At 35.2% G+C, this 22,303-nt stretch overlaps 1 protein-coding gene across 3 annotated transcripts in view; it reads left to right on the top strand.

The window, feature by feature from the left end:
* FYB1 (FYN binding protein 1) overlaps positions 1 to 22,303 on the top strand; it is a 157,850-nt gene that overhangs the window by 116,333 nt on the left and 19,214 nt on the right. For 2 of the 3 annotated variants that reach the window (XM_008066636.2, XM_008066637.2), the window contains exons 4-13: positions 3,757 to 3,803; positions 5,687 to 5,706; positions 6,167 to 6,201; positions 7,973 to 8,093; positions 11,177 to 11,336; positions 11,906 to 12,047; positions 17,038 to 17,060; positions 19,141 to 19,207; positions 20,073 to 20,210; positions 22,193 to 22,218. In XM_008066636.2, the coding sequence (XP_008064827.1) occupies positions 3,757 to 3,803; positions 5,687 to 5,706; positions 6,167 to 6,201; positions 7,973 to 8,093; positions 11,177 to 11,336; positions 11,906 to 12,047; positions 17,038 to 17,060; positions 19,141 to 19,207; positions 20,073 to 20,210; positions 22,193 to 22,218 (779 nt within the window). The remainder of the gene's footprint in view (positions 1 to 3,756; positions 3,804 to 5,686; positions 5,707 to 6,166; positions 6,202 to 7,972; positions 8,094 to 11,176; positions 11,337 to 11,905; positions 12,048 to 17,037; positions 17,061 to 19,140; positions 19,208 to 20,072; positions 20,211 to 22,192; positions 22,219 to 22,303) is intronic. The other variant, XM_008066638.2, reaches the window with a different exon arrangement.

Raw genomic sequence — 22,303 nt, 5'->3', positions numbered from 1 at the left:
CACGCCCGGCTGGTTTTTTTTACTTATTGTAGAGATGAGGTCTCGCTGCCCAGGTGGGTCTCGAACCTGCAGGCTCAGGCAATCCACTCACCTCAGCCTCCCAAAGGCACGGGATTACAGGCTGAGCCACTGAGCCCGGTTTGATTATGTATTCTTTTATCAGGGACTCATAATGTTCACTTGACTCTCCTTTTTTGATGTAAGCCTTGACTCTCCTTTTTTGATGTAAGCAACTACTGACACTAGACCTAGAGTCCATATATTTTTAAAACTAAAAATAAACTAAAATAACTAAATTTTTAAAAGTCTAAACCATAAATTTTAAATTGACATGACAAATCTGACTGTATATTGTCTAATGCAACAAATCTCTTAAATATTACAAATACTTAAAATATTGAACATATGTATATCATCCCAATGATTTTAAAACTTATTCTACAATTTTTTTTTTATCATGAGTTTAGCTTACTCCATTTCTATATTTAAATCTGACTCTTCTAAGGATGAAAAAGACTCACTGAAGGGAACAAGTGTCTTGTCACGGCCAATTTAATGAGTTAATTAACTGGGCCTTCACATTTACCTAATTAGAAAGCTAAGTATATATAAGTTAAATTTTTTATTTTTAAAAAAGTGAGTCTGTTAGATTAACAGCTGATCGCTACATATGCTTACCATCTCAGGAAGAGACTGAGATACATGTGTCCACAGCAATTTTTCCTGAGTCACAAAAGTATCCACTGAGCTAAGAAGGCACTTGTAGCACTCATTTTTCAAATGAGATCAGTTTTGATAAGCAGGCACTTCTAGTATTCATTTTTCAAATGAGGTCAGTTTTGCAACCAGCATCTCTTGGGTTCAAATAACACTTTCCTAACTCTTTAAGGAGTTTGAATATTGGATATGAGAGTGATATAACCATATTTTTGTGTTGGAAATATCACTTTGGTTAGAGAAGGGACTGTTAGGGTGGGGAAGAGGAGAAGCAATTTTGATTACTAGAAGACTGGCCTGGTGGCTACTGCAAAACTTTATGCTAGATTATGATATAATCCTGTTCTCATGTCTAGCAAGAGAGAGGAGAGAGAGAGAAGAGAGAAGTGAGTTATCGGAGACATTAAATATGGGAAACTGACAGAACTTGATAATTGATTTGACATGTGTTTAAAGAAGAAGGGGAATAAAGGATGAATTGAGGCTTGGGTGGACACGTGAATTGTGGTGCCTTTCACCAAGATAAGAAAGCTAATAGAGTAGGTTTAGGCTGGGATGGAAGGGGAAATATCTCAGTTTCTGAGATGTTATTACAGAAATAGACGTAGGACATCCAAGTTCAGATGGGTGGATCGATGGATGATTGAAGGATAGATGATAGATAGATAGATAGATAGATAGATAGATAGATAGATAGATAGATAGATAGATGATCAGATAGATATGATAGATGATAGATAGAAAGATAAGATAAGACAAGACGAGACGAGATGAGATGAGATGAGATGAGATAGTCTGAAACAGTAGAGAGACCTGGGCTAGAGATTGCAACATGGAAGTCACCAACATTAAGATAATATGTGAAGCTACGGAGGTATATAAAGTCATTCAGAGACACTTGTAAAGTAGAAAAAGAGAAGAAAGCCAAGGCCAGAACATAAAGGAGTATCATCACTTAAGAGGAAGTCAAAAGAAAATAAACTCACAAAGGAAATTGTGAGGTCGTTGTCAGAGAGACAAGAAGTGAGCCAGGAAATATTTCTCATAAAAACAAACAAAGGGGACTTAAGGAAGGAAAAATGACCAGTACTGTCAAGGGCCACAAAGCAATCAAGTAAGAGACAGTCTAAGAGTTGTCCAGTGAATTTGGTAGTTAATGTTTTAAGAATAGTTTCAGTGAAGAAGTGGCAGTAGAAGAAAGATTTTAGTCAGTGAAGAAATGAGATAAAGAAGAGGAGGCAGAGTTGCTGAGTATAAATAGTCTTTTTTACCTTGGTTGGATAAAGGAAGAATATCTTGTGGCAACGTGGAGGATTCAGAGAGGTATAAACAAGTGTTTGGATTTTGTTTTGTTTTGTTTTTGTTTTGTTTTGTTTTGTTATGTTTTGAGTTGGAGTCTCACTCTATCACCCAGGCTGGAGTGCAGTGGCACAATCACAGCCACTGCAGCCTCAACCTGCTGGGCTGAGGCAATCCTTCCGTCTCAGTTTTCCAAGTAGCTGGAACTACAGGGACACACAACCACATCCAGGTAATTTTTTGATTTATTGTAGAGATGAGGTCTCACCAAGTTGCCCAGGCTGGTCTTGAACCCCTGGGCTCAGGCAATCCTCTCACCTCAGCCTCCCAAAGTGCTGGGATTATAGGTGTGAGCCACCGCACCCAGTCTAAGTGTTTGTTTTTTATGGATAAGAGTAACTTGGGCTGAAGGAAAAATAAAGAATGAGATATTTAAGAATTGGGAGTGAAAGAAGAGTATAAATAGTATGATGACACATGGAATATAGGTGATAATTGATGGAGTAAATCACTGAGAGTTCAGGTAGGATTCAGAACTCGGGTGGAGAGAACTTTGGCAGGGAGAAGGTAAGAATGGGTATCACTGTAGGGTTAAAGGAATGTATTTTCTTAAGAGAATTCACACTGAATAACTGCTGTTTTATCAGTGAAAAAAGAAATAAGGTCATCTGATTATAGGAGAGAGAAGAGAAATAGAAGATTTGAGAAAAGTGGTAAAAGTTTGTAATGGGTATTGAGAAGAATGATGCAAGAGAAGGCTGACAAGGAAAAAAGTGATGAAATTATAGAATAGCATTGAGGGAGGTACAGTTGAGATCGAATACCAATTATTTATAGTGTACAGAGTCAGTAAAATGGCCGGGCTCAGTGGCTCAGCCTGTAATCCCAGTGCTTTGGGAGGCCAAGCGAGTGGATTGCCTGAGCCCATGGGTTCGAGACCCACCCAGGCAACTCGGCGAGACCTCATCTCTACAATAAATCAAAAAAAACTAGCCGGGTGTGGTAGCACGTGCCTGTAGTTCCAGCTACTCGGAAGGCTGAGGCAGAAGGATCACCGGAGCCCAGGAGGTTGAGGCTACGGTGGCTGGAAGCAGCCACTGCACTCCAGTCTAGGCGACAGAGTGAGACTCCAACTCAAAAAACAAAACAAAACAGAGTCAGTAAAATGAGCCATTTTCTCCAGTCATGCTAATCAACCCGATAATAGGAACAGAAAACATAGATGGGTTACATATAAATCATTAGGGATTTGGGGAGTCCAGGTGTTGATGATTCTGTGACGAGCAGTTGGAGTGAAGTTGCTGGAATGAAGCACCTTCAAAGTGAAGAAAGTAAAGCCAGGTGGAAACCATCTGGAGAAAAGGAAGAAGTGAGGAATTGGCACTAATTCTCTTTGGTATATCCCATAGAACCAATTGAAAGTCTTCAGAATCCCAGAGTTGAATTATTGATTTACTGCCAATTTAATGGAAAACATATTACCTTACAGAAACAATGGATTAATTGTATGTGTCTACTATGAATGGATAGTGCTGTACTCAAGTTTCCTAATTCTCCTTTTTTTTGTTTTGACCACAAAAGCAGTATAAATATAAGGGTAAAGCATGTGCTAGTGATAGCTGACATTTTGAATCAGAGCAAATATTAAAAAGTCAGTTTCAAAAAAAAATGATCCTTTTTTTCTGTTTCATTGTAAGGCAAACATGTACTTATTCAATTTTCACTTTTTCTTGTTTTCAGAAGCCCTGTAAATGAAGAAAATCAAGATGGTGTCGTGCACTCTGATGGTAAAGGGCAAAAAGATATTTATATATTTGTTACCTCAGACACAGAAGTTTGAGTTAATCACTCTTATAGGTACATTAATGAGTTGTTATCATCGTTGGCCCATACAAGACCGCTTTCTCATTTTGTTTTGTTTTGTTTTTTCATTCCCATAACCCACTTTCTTTCTTGTCCTCCCTTACCACAGGCAAATATTCTAATGTGTATGTGTGTGGTTGTACATATTGTGGTATATATGCATATATTTAATTTACATAAACAGTATGTTATAAGTTACTCTGCGTTTTTTGTACATTCAGCATAATGTTGTTTTGGGGCCCATTCATATTACTATGTGTGCATTGAATTTGTTGCTATTAACTACTGCACAGTACTCCGCAGTATGCATCCATTTTATGTGTCACCAACTCACCGGTACCACAAATAACTCTGCAGTGCACCTTCTTGTACTTACCCTATGTGGACCTCTCAGAGACTATCTTATATATATCCAGCAGTAGAATGGTTGCTTATAGCTATGGAATACCTGTGTTGACTGAGTATGACTAGAGTGCACTCCAGAATTCATGCATCTGTCTACACTCTCATCAGTATGATGTGAAGTTTCAAACATGCCTACCTGTCACCAGCACCTGGCATTATTCACCCTTCCATTTTTTCTTTTATGTATAAAATTATATCTTCTTTTAATGTTTATATCTTTGCTTACTCTTGAGTTCGAGCACTTCATTTGCTTATTAGTCTTTGTGGTTTCCTCTTCTGTAAGTTGCCTGTTTCTATTTTTTAACTATTCTTTTTCTTGGGGTTGGTATCTTTTTCTAGTTGACTTGCAGAAACTCTTTTATATTCCAGATAGTCATCTCATGTCAATTTCAAACACTATAAATATCTTCTCCCATTCTGCTTATTGTATAGCAACTTAACTCATGCTATCCTTCACGGACTGCAAATAAATTTTGATATAATTAAATTCATTAATTTTTGCTTTATCATTTGTGCTAAGTTTTATTTAAAAAGTCTTCATCACTAGAAAATAAAAATGTCTGTGGACATTTATTTTTTCTGTGGACTTTTTCACTTAAATGTATTTAGGTCTTTAATCTCTCTGTAGTCTCCCATTGAGAAGTTAGTAGAAACCCAGATTTGGAGCCAGTTTTCTCATTGCTGTATCCTTCTTTTTCTCATTAATTTATAATAACCTTTATATTATACCAACTCTATATGTGTGTGGATATATACACATATATATTTGAGAGTGAGCATTTATGTTTTTATTATATGAGTATGTACGTGTAAATCTGTGTATGTCACTGAACTCTCTGTTCTGTTCCATTGGTCTATTTATACCATTGGTCTATCTTATCCAATCACACTGCTTTTACTATTATTGCTGTTAATATTATAGAATTTTTCTTAATATTAAATTACGTCTTGATATCTAGTAATTAATTGATATTACATTAAACTCTTGAGTAGAAAATATTGTTTGAAAAAAATCTAATTGACTTTTTAAATCTAGTTGATTTGTTTGATACATGAAGGGTCAAAAGTGTGATCTAGTTGTTATTTTTCATAAAATAACCAGATGGAACGAGATGGACTTGCCTTTCATGAAGGGAATAAACAGTGTCTTAATTATTCTGTGGCTTTGCATTATTTTATGAAAGCAAATGAAATTATTTTATAATTAAGTTACAAGTATCAAAAAATTATCATAAGAATCTCATGTATATATTCTATTTTGTACTTCTATAGCTTTGGTAAAGCATAAGTTCCATTAGGTTATGAATGTTTTGAATATTATTAAGTTAAATTCAATAATCCTTTATTAAAATGCTTTCTTATTGTAACAGTATTAAATTCAGTTTCTTTTTAAATCCTTTAGGTACTGGAAATCTAGATGAGGTGAGATTATTTGTTCTTCTCATATTATATTGCTATAACTACAATATTAGCAATTATTGTGATTCACCTCCTATTGGCATAAACCAAACAAATGAAAATTCTTATGAGTAATGATAATACCTTTTCATTTATAATCTTATTTCATCTAAAATGCTTGAGACAGTTAACATCAATCATTATACTGACACATAGTAATGAGTCACTTACTAATTGTGCAGAGCATAAATTTAAGTCTGGCTACATATTTGAATACATACAAGATAGAAAACAAAATCTTTCTGTGTTTATTTTCCTAGTCTATCTCTAAAAAGAAAAAAATATATAAAACAATCCAAACTTACATATACTTAAATTAAATAAACTTACAAATACTTGCTTTTGAGTATTTAATTAACATAATATGCATGTGTTAATTTTTTGAAAAATCAAAATTAGTCATTATCAATGTTTTTCTTGACAGGTACAAGACAGTGATGGAGAAACATATGAAGACATGTATGAATTACATTTTTAAACTATAATATTTTTCTTCTAAGATGAATATAATATTTTATCTGAGGGACAGTGGGTATACAACAACACGAGGGAGGAAGCTTTGTCCAAATGATTGACATATACGAGGAGGGTCCCGAAAAAACCCAGAATTACTGTTTGGAGGGTGGTCCCCTTATAGTACAGGCTTCCCCTGCTAGATAAGTGTTCTAGGAATCCATAAGCATCAGTGTATCAGCTAGCATTGTTGTGAGAGACTGCATTCTGCTTCAGTGAATTTTTTTTTGGGGGGGTGAGAGATTCTTTCAACACATTTGTCCATATCATGATGGGTGATTTATGAGCGCACTTGTCCATACCACACTGAGTGTTCAGCAGTTTTTCACCAAAAACTGCATAAAGTCTCATGCCCCACCTTCCCTATTCACCCGATTTCACCCCAAGGGACATTTTTTTGTTTCCCTGGATGAAAAAAGTCCTCAAAGTGAAACGTTTTGCCGATGTGGAAGAGGTGAAACAAAAAAACAGTAGAAGCACTAAAAGACATAAAAATTGATGAGTTCAAAAGCTGTTTTGAGCAGTGGAAAAGCATCTCAATAGGTGTGTTACATCAAACAGTGAGTACTTTGAAGGTGACTGAAATTTAAACATGAAAGAATACACAACTTTTCATAAATAAATTTTGGGTTTTTTGGGTCCTCCTTATAATGAGAATTTTTATTTCAATACAAAGGACTAAAAATTCTTTAGTTATTTAAGGAGTCTATGAAGAATTTTGTTAAAAATCTATTGTGTAGCCGGGCTCGGTGGCTCAGCCTATAATCCCACGCCTTTGGGAGGCTGAGGTGAGTGGATTGCCTGAGCCCACGGGTTCGAGACCCGCCTGGGCAGCGAGACCTCATCTCTTCAATAAATCAAAAAATCAGCCGGGTGTGGTAGTGTATGCCTGTAGTTCCGGCTACTTGAAAGGCTGAGGTGGAAGGATTGCCGGAGCCCAGCAGGTCGAGGCTGCGGTGGCCAGGAGCGGCCACGGCACTCCAGTCTGGGCAACAGAGTGAGACTCCAACTCAAAAAAAAAAAAAAAAAATCTATTGTGTGAGGAACAGAGACCTGCAGCCTACGAGAGAAACCACAGACAGGTAATCAGAGAGAGGAATCTATTTCTTGCTCTCAGTGTGTCTTTGAGCAAATGAATTAACTTATGTGCTATCCAGTCTTTACCTGGGCAGTGATATGAGAAATAATTTAACATAACACTCAGATACCAAAGTCGAAAGATGTTAAAAATAACTCCAAAATGGGTTTCTAGGTAGCCTAAGATTAAGATATTTCTTGGAATGTAGATGAAAGTAGAAATGTATTATTTTATCATGTGTTGAGCTCAGATATCTTCATTTTCTCTCCCTAGTATTTATTTACCCAATTCTGAATAAAATTTTGAGGCAAGATTTACATGTGCACCTATGAATGTGTGGGCATTCATGCACATGAAAGAGATGGATTTTTTTAGTGCCAATATGCAGTAAAATGGGCCTTTTTAAACAGTGACTTCTCTTACTGGCACAAGTAGTCAGGGGAAATGGAATCATTGGAAGGTATCCTCATCTGTGTGCCTCCTACTGGTTTTAAAGACAATCTCTTACTTTCAGGATGTTAACAGCCTTTGTCTCTTTACCGCCATCTTTACTTCAAATACCATCTCCTGTTGTGGGTAGAAATCTCTCTGGATAGAAAGCCCTGTCAGTGAAAACAACCTAACAATTTGTATTCACAGAGAAGCATCCAAAGAACGAGAGAAGAAAAAGGAAAAGGAGGGAAAGAAGAGACTAGAGCTGGAGAAAAAGGAACAAAAAGAGAAAGAAAAGAAAGAACAAGAAATAAAGAAGAAATTTAAAGTAAGGACTTGCTGATGAGTGTAAGAGTAATGTCTTTTTATAACTGTCACACAAAAAGGGTGCCATTCTTGAAACCTGGCATAGCTGAGGAATTACTTAGTCATTGTTTTTTAAAGAATAATTATCTTCACAATGGTACTTTTTGTCCAGTGCGCTCCCTTATCCTTGCACTGAAAAAATGTAATATGATAAAATTCAAATAACATATGGTGGTTTATAATTAGTGAATACCCAGGAAATTTTAAGTTGGTTGAGTGAATGCATACTTGCTGACTCAAACCCATCTTGGCTCTCCTCATCATGTATTTGTTATCAGCACACATAGATACCCTTGTGACATGTATTATAGGGGAAAGGGACACAAGTGTCTCCTGGATGAACCAGACCTTTCTCAGAATAAGATTTCTCTGAGCTATTCTAATTGTTGGTGTCTGGAGCTAACTTACATTTTCACCTATATTTTAAGTCTGTATACATGCTAACTTTTTTTTCGTGGGGAGGGATATCAGGGTCTTAGTCAGTCACCCAGGCTAAAGTGCAATGGCATGATCATGGCTCACTGAAACCTCAACCTCCTGGACTCAAGTGATTCTCCCACCTCAGGCCTCCCAATTACTGGGATTACAGGCACATGCCACCATGCCTGACTGAGTTTTTTATTCTTATTTTTAGAGATGAGGTCCCGCTATGTTGCCCAGGCTGGTCTCAAACTCTTGAGATCAAGCAATCTTCCCACCACGACCTCTCAAAGTACTAGGATTACAGGCATGAGCCACCATGCCCAGCCTTATATGCCAACTTCTGATATCTGCTTTATCTCACGCCTCTTTGTCTATCATGATTCTGACCTTTGTCTTCTATCACCATCCCCAGTAAGTGCTACACTCATATCTCTGATGACATATAGCTCACAGGGTATGGGTCTGGCGTGTCACATATACTTAGGGTCATTGCCTGAATTTCAAAACTATTCTTCATTTTTAAAAAACTCACATCATGGGTCCTTTAAATATTTATTTCTCTGGAGCATTTAGTATTTGGTTTGAATTATCAACATTTGATGTATATGTAAATTCCTAATACATTCGTCGTATTAAAGCAAAAGTCCAACAGCATGGTACAGGGGAAACGCAGCATAGAATCAGTTGTCGACATGGTTTGAAATTCTAGCTGTATATATGCGTTTTATGGCCTTGGGCTTATCACTTAACTTCTCTGAGCCTCAGATTCTTAATCTTTAAAGTGAGAGTAAATTATACCTCTCTATAAAGTTTGTTATGGAATTAATTAAAATGAGTAGCAGGGTGCGGTGGCTCAAGTCTATAATTCCAGCAATTTTGGAGGCCAAGGCAAGATGGCCTAAGTCCACGGGTTCGAGACGAGCCTGGAAAACGTAGCCAGACCTCGACTCTAAAAATCAAAAAAAATTATCTGGGCTTGGTGGCATGCACCTGTAGCTCCAGCTACTTGGAAGGCTGAGGTGGAAAGATGACCTGAGCCCAGCAGGTCGAGGTTGCAGTAGCCATGATCATGCCACTGCATTCTAGCCTGGGCAACAGAGTGAGATTCCAGTTAAAATAATAATAATAATATTAATGCACAGAAGGCAAATTCTCATTAAATTTTTAAAAAGTTTGCCATACATAAGTAAAATTATGATTATAGTATGAATATAAAAACATTCTACTCACACAAATGCATGACTACCAATGTTCATATTTTTCAAGTGAAAAAATAATTTATTAAATTAAAATCTATATAATATTCTTTTTTGAAGAAATTGCCTATATATTTAAAGAAATTATATGAAGTTTTTCCATGTTTATTTTGGAGAAATCAGTTTTACTTTATTTTACTCATTCATTCAAATAATAGTTTTAGTAAGATAAAATAAGGTATGGAAATCATATCATTAAATATGAACTCAAAAGTTTGTCAAGACTGGTACTTTATAAGCTATGTTCCTCCACAAAGTGTTAATAAATATTGGGCAAAAAAAAATTAAATGAATGTGAGAATAGAGCCTTATCCACATCATGGATTACCATAATTTAACATGAACAGTTTTCTTTATTTCTTAGTGGTACCTGATTCATGATACATGTTTATAATTCATGGCATCATAAGTTCAATAAAATGAGGCAGAGCTTCTTCAAAAATCATAACTCATATTCGCTTATCAAAAGATCTAAGAAATTCGGGCTAGGCACAGTGGCTCAGGCCTATAATCTTAGCACTTTGGGAGGTCAAAGTGGGAGGATCCCTTGAGCCCAGGAGTTTGAGACCAGCCTGAGCAACATAGCAAGACCTCCTCCCTAAAAGAGAAATAGATCCAAGAAATTCTGTTAAAGAGATATCAATTTAGGATTAGGAAATTAAGAGTTTAGGATTCATGGTCCAAACTAGATCATTCCCCTGCTGTCCAGAAACCTCTATACTGCTCAGAATATTAATTTTAAAAACCTCACATAACATGTATTGCTTTTTTAATGACAAATCTATTTCTGAAATGTTACCTTTTTTATAGGAGGTAATGTTTACACCAAGTTTATAGACAGATTTCACAAAGTTTAAAAAAAAGAAAAAATGCTTCTCCCACAAGTATAATCTACCACCACCACTTTTTCCCTTTGTTGTTTTAGACCTGAAGAGAACCATTAGAATGACTATGCAATGCAAGGTGGAAAAAAACTCCATCTACAAAACAGACCACTGACATATTGTATAAAAACACAGGGCACTCAGTATGAATAGTTGTATATAAGTGCTATTCAGTTATTGGATGCTGCCGTTCCAGGCCTCTTATGAGTTCCTAAAGTCAACATATCCCTGCCACAATCTCCTGGACTCCAAAAATATGTACACCTGTTCTTTGCTGGTCCTACCTGGTCTCCATGATTTTTTTCTTAGCCCTTCCTTTTAAGAACATTCACCCTCAATTTCTAGTTCAAACCTGAAAATGAATATATGTAGGTTAGCAAGTTGTGGACTTACTGTCTTCTAAAACTGCATTCCATAAAGATTTTCTGAATAATAAGAAAATCTGTTGTAATTTTTATTTTATTTTTTTTTACTTTTTGCAGCTAACAGGCCCTATTCAAGTCATCCATCAAGCAAAAGCTTGCTGTGACGTCAAAGGAGGAAAGAATGAACTAAGCTTCAAGCAAGGAGAGCCAATTGAAATAATTCGCATCACAGACAACCCCGAAGGAAAATGGTTGGGCAGAACAGCAAGAGGGTCATGTGAGTGCAGATTTCACTATGACCTCAAAATGTCTTCTTTTTGAGACAGTATTAAATGTGCAAATTCCTCCAGAACAACTCATGGGCATCAAGTTAGAAGTACATTACAGGTAGACAAAGAGGAAAATTTTAAATAACCGGCATGGTTCTATCTTCACCCCATCTGTGTTCTTGTTTTTGGTAGGAAACAATGCAGTTTTATATTATTCCAGGAAGGCGCAAAGAGCATTAGTTTCCTCTAACTATCCTTTCCTTCCCCCCTCCTCCACATGCTTCTTGGTTCCTATACTCTCTATATGCTCAAATTTCATTGATGTTCAAAAGAGAACACGCTTCATGTGAATCACTTTGGAATCTTTAAAATACACTGTAGGCTTATACTCAAGTACAATAGGATAAGACTTTGGCAGATACAGTAAAACATGGGTCCATGTGGAATGTCTATAAATCAGAATTGCAAGCAAATAAAGGGAAACTTTAAAGAACAAATGTGCAATTGATATTTTATTCACAACTTTTCAATATTTAAACTACAGTTGCCTGAACATAAATCTTTCCCTTTTTGGTAGATGGCTATATTAAAACAACTGCTGTAGAGATTGACTACGATTCTTTGAGAAGGAAAAAATCCTCTCTCGGGCCTCTTTCAAGACCTATTGAAGATGACCAAGAAGTATATGATGATGTTGCAGAGCAGGATAATATTAGCAGGTATGTGCAGATACATACTGTAGAGAAGATCAGACTATCTCTATGTCAGAGCTGATCTATTTAAAATCCTAGACTTTTGCCTTTCATATCGCCGCTGCTCTCTATGACTATACTAAACAACCATTTACATTAACCTCAACATGGATGAAATGTCATTTGAAACTAGTGTTTTGCTTTACTGTTTGATATGTATGTGTATCAAATACTACTTGGAATAGAATGAGCCATTTGCCAGATCTTGTCAAATATGTTGCATTATAGAATGCTTTTTTATAATATTCATTATGATTTGATCTTAGGGCTATGTCTAATATAAATATGGTTTAGTAAAGTATGAAACATAAAATATACATTTTTTTAAACTCTGAAACTTCTGAGTCTAAATATATTTGTTGTTATTATTTGGAAACATAACAGAAGAAATAATAATTTGTATTAAAACTCCAGTTTTCCCTTTAAAAGTAAAAACTCAAATCCCTATGATCCCCGGATATCAGTTAGGGTTCAATTTTCCACAGCCCATTTGTTCCAATAGATTAAAGTAACTTTCTCTCTAAGAATTATGGAGACATCTTCCTGGAGAGAGGAACAGGATAGGACATCCCTTTTAGGAGTAGCAATGAGAAAAGATCGGCTGTCTTCTCCCTTGTACCTCTTTCTTCCTTCTTTCCTTTCTCAGTCTTCCTTTTTCTCTTTATCCTTTTCCTTCCGTCTCTGAGTCCTAGCTCTGATCTTCCTTTGTCCTTTCTTCTCCTTTGTCATTTTTCATCCCCTTCTCCTTGCATTCTTTCTTTTCCCCAATACCTTCCTTTCCTATTAAAGCTATAATCCCCTCAAGTTGAAAGAAAAGGAGGAGGAAAGTCCCCAGCCCAGTTCAGAATCCTCATTTTTCTATGCCTACCTTATAAAATTAGAAAACCTTCACTGTGATCACAAAAAACACAATCTGTGCTAGATCTTTACCTAGGTAAAATATGTGTGCATTCTTCCTAAATCAAATCTCAAAGAGAAAAAATTAATTTTCAACCATTAGAAAGACCAACAAATTAGTAATATATTTATAAGGCATATGAAGGATTAAATTTCCCTCATATGATCTTTTATCTCATTTCACTAATTAAACCCGTTATGCTGCTTTCTGGCAGTTTCGTCTTTCTAAAATGAATTATAGCCTTCTTACCATATTATAACTATAAATTATGCCACATATATCAAACATGCATGCACTTGAGTTTGCACATCATAAATTGAATTCAGTAATAAGAAACACATTGGCCTGGTTTGAGAGTCAGTAAATACCAGTTTGGAGGGTGGATGAGGTTCCTAAGGGTCATATTCTAAAATTTAAAGAATTTTCTAGACATGAATATGTCGAGTATGTATATTCTTTATGAGTATCTTTAATTACTTTTTAAAAGCACATTATTTTGTGTTTACAGAACTCTAGTTACACTAATAAATACATATTTACACTGATGTTCACACTCAATAAACAAATAATAAATTCATGAAAAAGAAATGATGTTCGTAAAATGAAGCATTGTTTAGCCATATAGGAAAATACTTCCCCAAACTAACATTATTACTTTTTTCCATTTTGCCAAATCCACACAGACCACAACTCTAAAAATATGCTCTAGTTGGTAAATACATAGAAAAAAAGAATCTTATATTTAATAAAAGAAGGAAATTGGAGGAGGTGTGTGGTTTTAGTGCTCAGTACCTTAAACAAATATTCTCACAATATTCACTAGAATCTAGACTTCTCTTATGCACATTCAATAAGAAAATTGCAGAAGAGGTCATTTCTATACATGTTTTATTTTTGAAACTACAGCTGCTGCTGGCAGAGATCTCATAACAAAACATGTTTTGTTCTTGGTAGGAAAAGAAAAGATGCTAAGTGTAGCTGCAGCTTGCTCTGGCAAGAGTAAGGAGAAGAGGAGGTGCCATCCTCTCCGTCCCCCTCTTCCACATGCCTCTTGGTTCCTGCACTCTCTACCTGCTCTTTCCTGATTCCCATAGTGTAAGGCAAAATGGTTGGGGGCTTCAAACTCTGGAACAGACATGAGACTTCAAACACAAGCCCTGACAGCTGTCCTTTTCTCCACTTAAAGCAATTTTTGTGAGGAAATGAAATTACAAATGCGAATACCCCCTACCATCACACAGCAAACCTCCTTCCTTCCATGTATCTCTCTCTCCCTCTTTTCTCCTCTCATGCCCTCCTCTCTACCTCATCTTTACCCACTCAATGTTTGACATTCTAAACAGGCCATTTTAGGAAGTCGAAGAATTGCTCTAGAAATGAAATACATGAGTGGCAGTTTTACTCCTGATTCCCACAACCCTGCTCTTTAGGGATTGGTTGTAAAAATCTCCGAGATGAAATATATTTGCCAGGAGTGGCAGTCAACTAGAATGCAAGTCTTCACATAACTCCAACTGCCTGTTTCAAACTCAGAGAGAAAGGAAAGGGAAAATAAACATGAAAATTGTCCATAACCAAGTAGAGAGTATGTTGCAACTTCTTCAAAAATCAATTCCTTATGTACGTAGCAAGATGTTTATAGCATGTTTTCAACAAAGTTCCATCAGTAACAGTATGCTTTTATTCCTAAATTAACAGGAGATCTGCATCAAATCAATTTCTTTTACTGACTTTTAACATAAGGAATTATATATAATTGTCCCATATGATTGTAACATCAAACTGATATCTGTAGCTGATGGATTAACCAAGGGTGAAAATGAGAGATGAGAGAGTGCAGCTAGGTGGGGAAGTGGGCTTGGTCAAGTCACTTAATCTCTCAGAGCCTCCATTTCCTTTCTAGCAAATGAGGGAATTGAATAGATAGCTTCTGAGATTTTTTCAGTTCTCACAGTCCACAATATTGTCTTTGCTCTCATAGAACTCACATTTTAGTGAGAGATACAGGCAAGAAATAGGCAATTATAACATAAATGCTTAAACAGAGAAAATATAGAATGTTGTGGAAGTAAGTAAGCAACACGGGCAATCTAGATTTAGACAGTCAGGGATTACACCATATAAAAGCCCCATTATTAAGATTACAACTTTCACTTCAAACTTTACTATAAAGCTACAATCATCAAAACAGCTTGGTATTGGTATAGGAACAGGCATATAGATCAATGGAATAGAATTGAGATTCCAGAAGCAAAACCTCAATTTCTCAATCAACTCATCTTTGACAAAGCCTCCACCACCTACCACTGGGGAGAGGAGAACCTGTGCAGTAAATGGTGCTGGGAAAACTGGCTGACCACATGCAGAAGATTGAAACAGGACCCCTACCTATCCCCACATACAAAAATTAACTCCAAATGGATCAGAGACCTAAATGTAAAACCTCAAAACATAAGAACCTTAGAAAATGAAGGAAATACCCTCATGGAAATTGGAACTGGCATCCAATTCCTGAACAAAACCCGAAACCCACAGGCCATAAGGGATAAGATAGACAAGTGGGACCTCATTAAACTGACAAGCTTCTGCAAAGCCAAAGAAACCACCAAGAGAGCAGGGAGACAGCCTACAGACTGGGAAAAAGTATTTGCCAACTCCAGGTCTGACAAAGGCTTAACATCTTGGATCACAAGGAACTCAAATGTGCTGAAAAGAAACAAACAACCCCATTATAAAATGGGCAAAACTTATGAACAGACACTTCACAAAAGAAGACATTCGAGCAGCCAACAAACACATGAAGAAATGCTCAACCTCACTAATCATCAGGGAGATGCAAATCAAAACCACACTGAGATACCACCTAACTCCAGTCAGAATGGCAATTATCGATACCTCAAAAAATAACAGTTGTTGGAGAGGGTGTGGCGAAAAGGGAACGCTCCTACACTGTTGGTGGGAGTGTAAACTAGTGCAACCTCTGTGGAAAGCAGTGTGGCAATCCCTAAAAACTCTAAACATCAACCTCCCATATGACCCTGCAATCCCCCTACTGGGAATATACCCTGAAGAACTCAAATCACTCTATAAAAAAGATACCTGCACATGAATGTTTATCACAGCATTGTTCACAATAGCAAGAACCTGGAACCAACCATCCTGTCCATCAATATAGGACTGGATTAAAAAAATATGGTACATATACACAATGGAATACTATGCAACCATAAAAAGAACAAAATCATGAATATTGCAGCAACCCGGATGGAACTAGAGTCTATAATACTGAGTGATCTCTCACAGAAACAAAGATTTGAGTATCACATGTTCTCACTCATATAGTGGACCTTGATCATACAACGCACTACCATAAGAAAATGACTGACAGTGGTGGGGGAAACTATGAGGGGGGGGGAAGGGGGATGGGACTAATGGTAGTAAACATCTGTCTGGGGATGGGGAGACACCTGTTATCAACAAGGGGGCCTAAATGAAGCATATTTGTATACCTAACCCTTAACTGTACCCCACAACATCATAATAAAAAATATTGATTTTTAAAAAAAGAGATTACAACTTTTAAAAGGTATTTCTTTTTTTAAAAAAATGTAATGCTATTGGACTAAAAGTAAATTGCTGTTGTTATAAGATATTGAAAAATAATTTAATTTAATGCAATGATAATGGCTCTATATGAGTCCTGGGATAATACCTATGGGGTTTGTTTTAATTGCTCATCTGTGGAATGATATAATAATGTATGTCATCTGAAAACTACCTCATGGAAAAATGCTAAGAGCAAAGATTATTATTTTGAATATCACATAAAATACTATAACTTACTAAAATTTGGATCTTTTTATTTGTTTATCTTGTTTTGTTGACTTATTATTAGTCACCTATTAAGATAAGGAATATGTTTTTCTTCCTCTTCACATATAACATCCTAATAACTTTTAAATGGAATTTTACTTCTGTATAACTGATCAATATATGTACTTCTCTTCCTGATAACTAAATAATTTGTTATTAATTTAATATTTCTGGTTTTTTTTCTAGCCACAGTCAGAGTGGAAGTGGAGGTAAGCCATACACTTTTAAAATTACTTTTTAAATTGATACATAATATTTGTACATATTTACAGAGTACATGTGATACTTTGTTATATGTATAGAATGTATAATGATCAAGTGAGTGTATTTAGGATATTTTCTATGGTGGTTGTACTAATTTCATTCTTACCAATAGTGTATAAGAGTTCTCTTTTCTTCACATCCTCACCAGCATTTGATAATTTTTGTCTTTTTGATAATAACCATTCTAACTGGGGTAAGATTATATCCCATTGTGGTTTCGATTGAATTTCCCTGATAATTAGTGATGTTGAGCACTTTTTAATATATCTGTTCCCATTTATATGTCTTATTTTATGAATTCTCTATTCATGTCCTTTACTCACTTTTTGATGGGATTTTTAAAATTGCTGAGTTGTTGAGTTTGTTGTATTCTGGATATTAGTCCCTGGTCAGATGAAAAGTTTGCAAATATTTTCTCCCACTTAACAGGTTACCTTTTCACTCTATTTATTGTTTGCTTTGCTGTAAGAAACTTTTTAGTTTAATATAGTCTTATTTGTCTATTTTTGGGGTTTTTTTTGTTTGTGCTTTTGAGGTTTTAGCCATAAAATATTCACCTAAACTAGTGTTCTAGAGTGTTTCTCCTATGTTTTATTCCAGTGGTTTTATAGTTTGAGGTCTTAGCTTTAAATTTTTAATCCATCATAAGTTGTGAGAAACAGGGGTCCAATTTTGTTCTTCTGCATGTGGCTATCCAGTTTCCCAGCACCGTTTATTGAAAAATGTGTCATTCCTCAATGTATGTTCTTGACTTCTTTGCCAAAATCAGTTGGCTGTAAATACGTGAGTTTATTTCTTGATTTTTCTGTTCTGTTCCTTTGCCCTATATGTCTGTTTTTATGCCAGTACCATGCTGTTTTTATTACAATAGCCTTGTGAGACAGTTTGAAGTCAGGTAGTGTGTAGCTTCTAACTTTGTTCTTTTTGCGCAGGATTGCCTTGGCTATTCTGGCTCTTTTTTGGTATCATATGAATTTTGGAATTTTTTTCTATTTATGTGAAAAACATCATGGGTATTTTGAGAGGGACTGCACTGAATCTGTAAATTGCTTTGAATCATAGTGTGACCTTACTCCATTGTACCTAGGGCCACCTTGAGTTATGCCAATGATCTGAGTACAATTAATAATAGCATCCTTCACTTTCAGAAGTGTCCTTGTTTGGATGATAACCTATACAGTCATCTTATGGCTCCTAATGACCCCTATATTTTCCAGCAACAAAATCAGGGATTTGAACATCGCAGTGCTAAAATTCTTATACTAAATGTCAAATTTCAAGTTCATTGTATATAGAAGGTACACAAATAAATATTCGTTAAATAAATATCTGTAAAATTACCAAGTTTCCTGAGGAGTGTGGGACAACAGGTGAAACCAGAAAGGCTTTAACTTTAGAAAATATGTATTAAAAGGCCACTTTTCATTTCTTTCTTTGTTTCAACTACAATCAATGTTTCAAAATTCACCTTTCATTTCATTGGCTTTTTTCCCACTTATATCTTGGTCAGTATCTTTTTCTGAGTCCTCTTCATTGTTAACTAGATTGTTTCACTTCCTCACTTCTTCTCTTTTCCACAATAAATATCTAACTCTAACCCCTATTCAGTTTTACTTTTTCTCATGTTTATTCTCCCCTGTTTCAGAAACTCATGTCCACAGTACCTTTTATGAACACTTGTTTCATTATTGTAATATCAGCCCTAAGAGTTTCTTGCAAAATTATTAACAAATAAATTAACTATGTGAGAGTGGGAATGAGCAGTTTTTTATTTTTTAAAAGATTAATATGAACAAAGGATGCTAAGTCAGGATGGCCATCATCAATAACTCAAAAAAACAGCAGATGCTGGAAAAAGGGAATACTTCCTACAATGTTGGTGGGAGTGTAAACTAGTACAACCTCTGTGGAAAACAGTTTGGTGATTGCTAAAAGATCAGATTTTTTTTTTTAAATCTGAGTTGTTATTATTATGTGACCAAATTATAAAATTAACAGAATATTTCCCACTTAATCCAAATGAAGGGATATTTCCACCACCTCCAGATGATGATATTTATGATGGGATTGAAGAGGAAGATGCTGATGATGGGTAAGAATAATTAGCGAATTTCTTTTTGCAAATTATTGTATGGACTGAAATTTAGTTTTGATTTCCAGTTAGGATAAAAAGCAGAAAGTAGTGTTCTTTATTACACTACCCAACATGATTTAAATGTTTAATTAAAGCAATAGTAAATGAGGAAGTGTAATTGCACCACACTTCAAATGAAGTGGTAGATTGTTTGGAAGCACCTCAACAACTGTGGTCAAAGAAGTAAAATGATTAGTCACAGGTGTTGTCTATATTTTTAAACCCTTTTCAATCTGTTATTTATCAGTCAATAATTTGCTTTTACAACAATCTCTGAAGAGTTTATCAGTTGCATGTCTTTCTCTTGTATAATAACATAATTATAGGCAACCCAAATTTGTTAAGACCATATGCCATCTTACAGAACCAGTATGGAATGCTTAATCCTTTAGCTTAATAATAACTATCTTTGTGTGTAAAATAACAATGATAATTTATAAAAATAAAAATCCTTTAGATTAATAATAAAATAAATTTACTCTTTCCATTTTAAAGTGGCATATTTCAAATTTTCAGATCTATTACTTATTTCATTTTAATCATAAATAAAGTTAAATTGATGTTTAAAACAGTTCTGACTTCACTTCATATTTTAAGAATCAAGAAAATTCTTAATCGATAGAAAAAATGATCAATCTATTAGTAGCAGTATTAAACACATTATATGATCTGTAAACTTAATAGCACCATCTTGTTGAATGCAATGCATTGTTTATTGCCTGAATGATCAATGAAGTATAATTATAAAGAATCTGAATGTCCGTGCAATGTCTTCACATACCACTGATTATTACATTCTGATCAATGCCTGCATACTCCAAAGCTCCACACTACAGGTTGAAGAGAAGAGTAACACATGGTCCTGGGGGATTTTGAAGATGTTAAAGGGAAAAGATGACAGAAAGAAAAGTATACGAGAGAAAACTAAAGTCTCTGAGTCAGACAATAATGAAGGTTCATCGTAAGAGTCAACCAACCAAATGCAGTGCACAATAACTACACTAATATTTATTTAATCAAATGCTACTAATATTCTATAACTGATAACCAAATTCTGATAGGCTTAAACCATCTTAATGTCATTTTCCATTCATCATCGTAGCCTCATTTGTCATCCTTAAACTCATGCATTTCATCAGAGAAGACTAAGTATTCAAAAATCATCATATAGTTCAAAGATATATTTTATTTTTCCCACAAACACACATACACACAAGTACATGCACACACTCTCACACTCATACATACATACTCATACACAAACACTCAAACACCCCTTTTAGTAGGATGTTTTTTGAGATGTGGCACTACATCTAAATAACTTGCAATTCCAATACTACATTTTGCTATTTCATACTGACTACTCTTCAAAATACACATTCTTCTTTTAAAAATTAATTTTCTAGAAATAAAGAACATGATTTGGAATTTTTCTTTGCTAAATACAGTCTTTGAAATCTCTGTAACTGTTGCACAATAGTAATATATTAATTCTATTTTAATTATATTTTTCCTATACTAAAATTATTCTAAGTATCTTAATTTATCCAAATAAAAACTAGGTATAACTTTTTTCTCTTCATCTCAAAAATAACCCTGTAGTATGAATTCCATACATATGAAACTGAAGAAACTTAACCATGTTCCCTGGTACAAGAAAAGCTTTCTGTTTTACATTTGCCTAATGAATTCACTATATGTAACTGAAGTCTTTATAAAATGTTAATCCCATATAACATTTCTAATTTTAAACACTTTTATTAAACATCAAACGTCAATGAGGAATACACTTGAAATTTTAAGAAAACAAAAAATCTTATCTTGAGCAGCATAGCTCAAATATAATCCTTAATCTAAAATAAGAGTTTATTTGCTGAGCATGGTGGCTCATGCCTGTTATCCCAGCACTTTTGGAAGCGTAGGCCAGAGAATTGCCTGAGCCCTTGGGTTTGAGAGCCTGGGCAACATGACTAGAACTAGTCTCTAGAATAAATTTTTAAAAAATTAGCCGGACATGGTGGTGTGTGCCTGTGGTTCCAGCTGCTTGGAAGGCTGATGCAAAAGGATTGCCTGAGTCCAGCAGGTCGTGACTGCAGTGGCCATGAACATGCCACTACCCTCCTGCCTGGGTGACAGAGTGAGACTCCAACTAAAAATAAATAAATGAATAAATAAAACAAGAGTTTTTTTACTTCAATTACACGCTACTTTATTCTGATATTAGATAATTTGAATTAACAATCCCTTGCAATTTAACCAGTCATTCCTGTTCTGTGCACCATTCTTTCAGTGGTTTGTGTGTATATCTGTGTCTGTCTGTATTTAGAAGTCATAGTTCAGAAAATAATAAAAGCAAGAGTTTCTTTCTGTTGCAACTAAATGCCACCAAATCCTGATTTCAGATCACTTCTATTAATAAGCTTTAATTCTCTGGTTTAAGTGGATATTCCTCTCATTCACCATTTTCCTGTTTTGGAGTATATATGCATATATTGGGGAAACACAGTCATATTCCTATGATCTCTCTTGATTTTGACCGTATTTCTACTCTTTAATTCAAATAAACAGATTTGGGCTAGAGATATGTATGCTACATGTTCCTTTAATTCACCCTGTATAATAAAATGCCCGAATCTCATAGAACAAATCTGAAAACATTGGTCCAATGGCTGTGGTCCAAATTAACTGAGTGTCTTGACTCTAGACTTTTTTTTTGTCCACCATTGGGGTTCAAAGAAAATCTTGCTAAATTCCAAATTGATCGACAGAAACTGGGATATAGTGGAGAAATGGAGGATGAGAGAGGAATGACAGTCGATCAACAGATTCATTAACTCTTATATGCCTCTGGGCTGTTGCCAGTTCATACCTCTCCTATGTACAGGAATCAGTTTCTGTGTTCATATTAGTCTGATTACAAATCTGTTCTCATTTTCTTTCTAGTTTCCCCTCTCCTCCTAAACAGTTGGGTAAGTAATGAAAACTACAGAATTGTATATTCTATATTTTTATTTCTTGTGGATGGGATTTATTTCTTGTGGGAAAGCACTGGAT

Source organism: Carlito syrichta, unplaced genomic scaffold (genome assembly GCF_000164805.1).
Source record: "Carlito syrichta isolate Samal-C Ts95f unplaced genomic scaffold, Tarsius_syrichta-2.0.1 Scaffold309042, whole genome shotgun sequence".
In the NCBI taxonomy this organism is placed as follows: Eukaryota; Metazoa; Chordata; class Mammalia; order Primates; family Tarsiidae; genus Carlito; species Carlito syrichta.
This window is presented reverse-complemented; position numbering and strand designations above follow the sequence as displayed.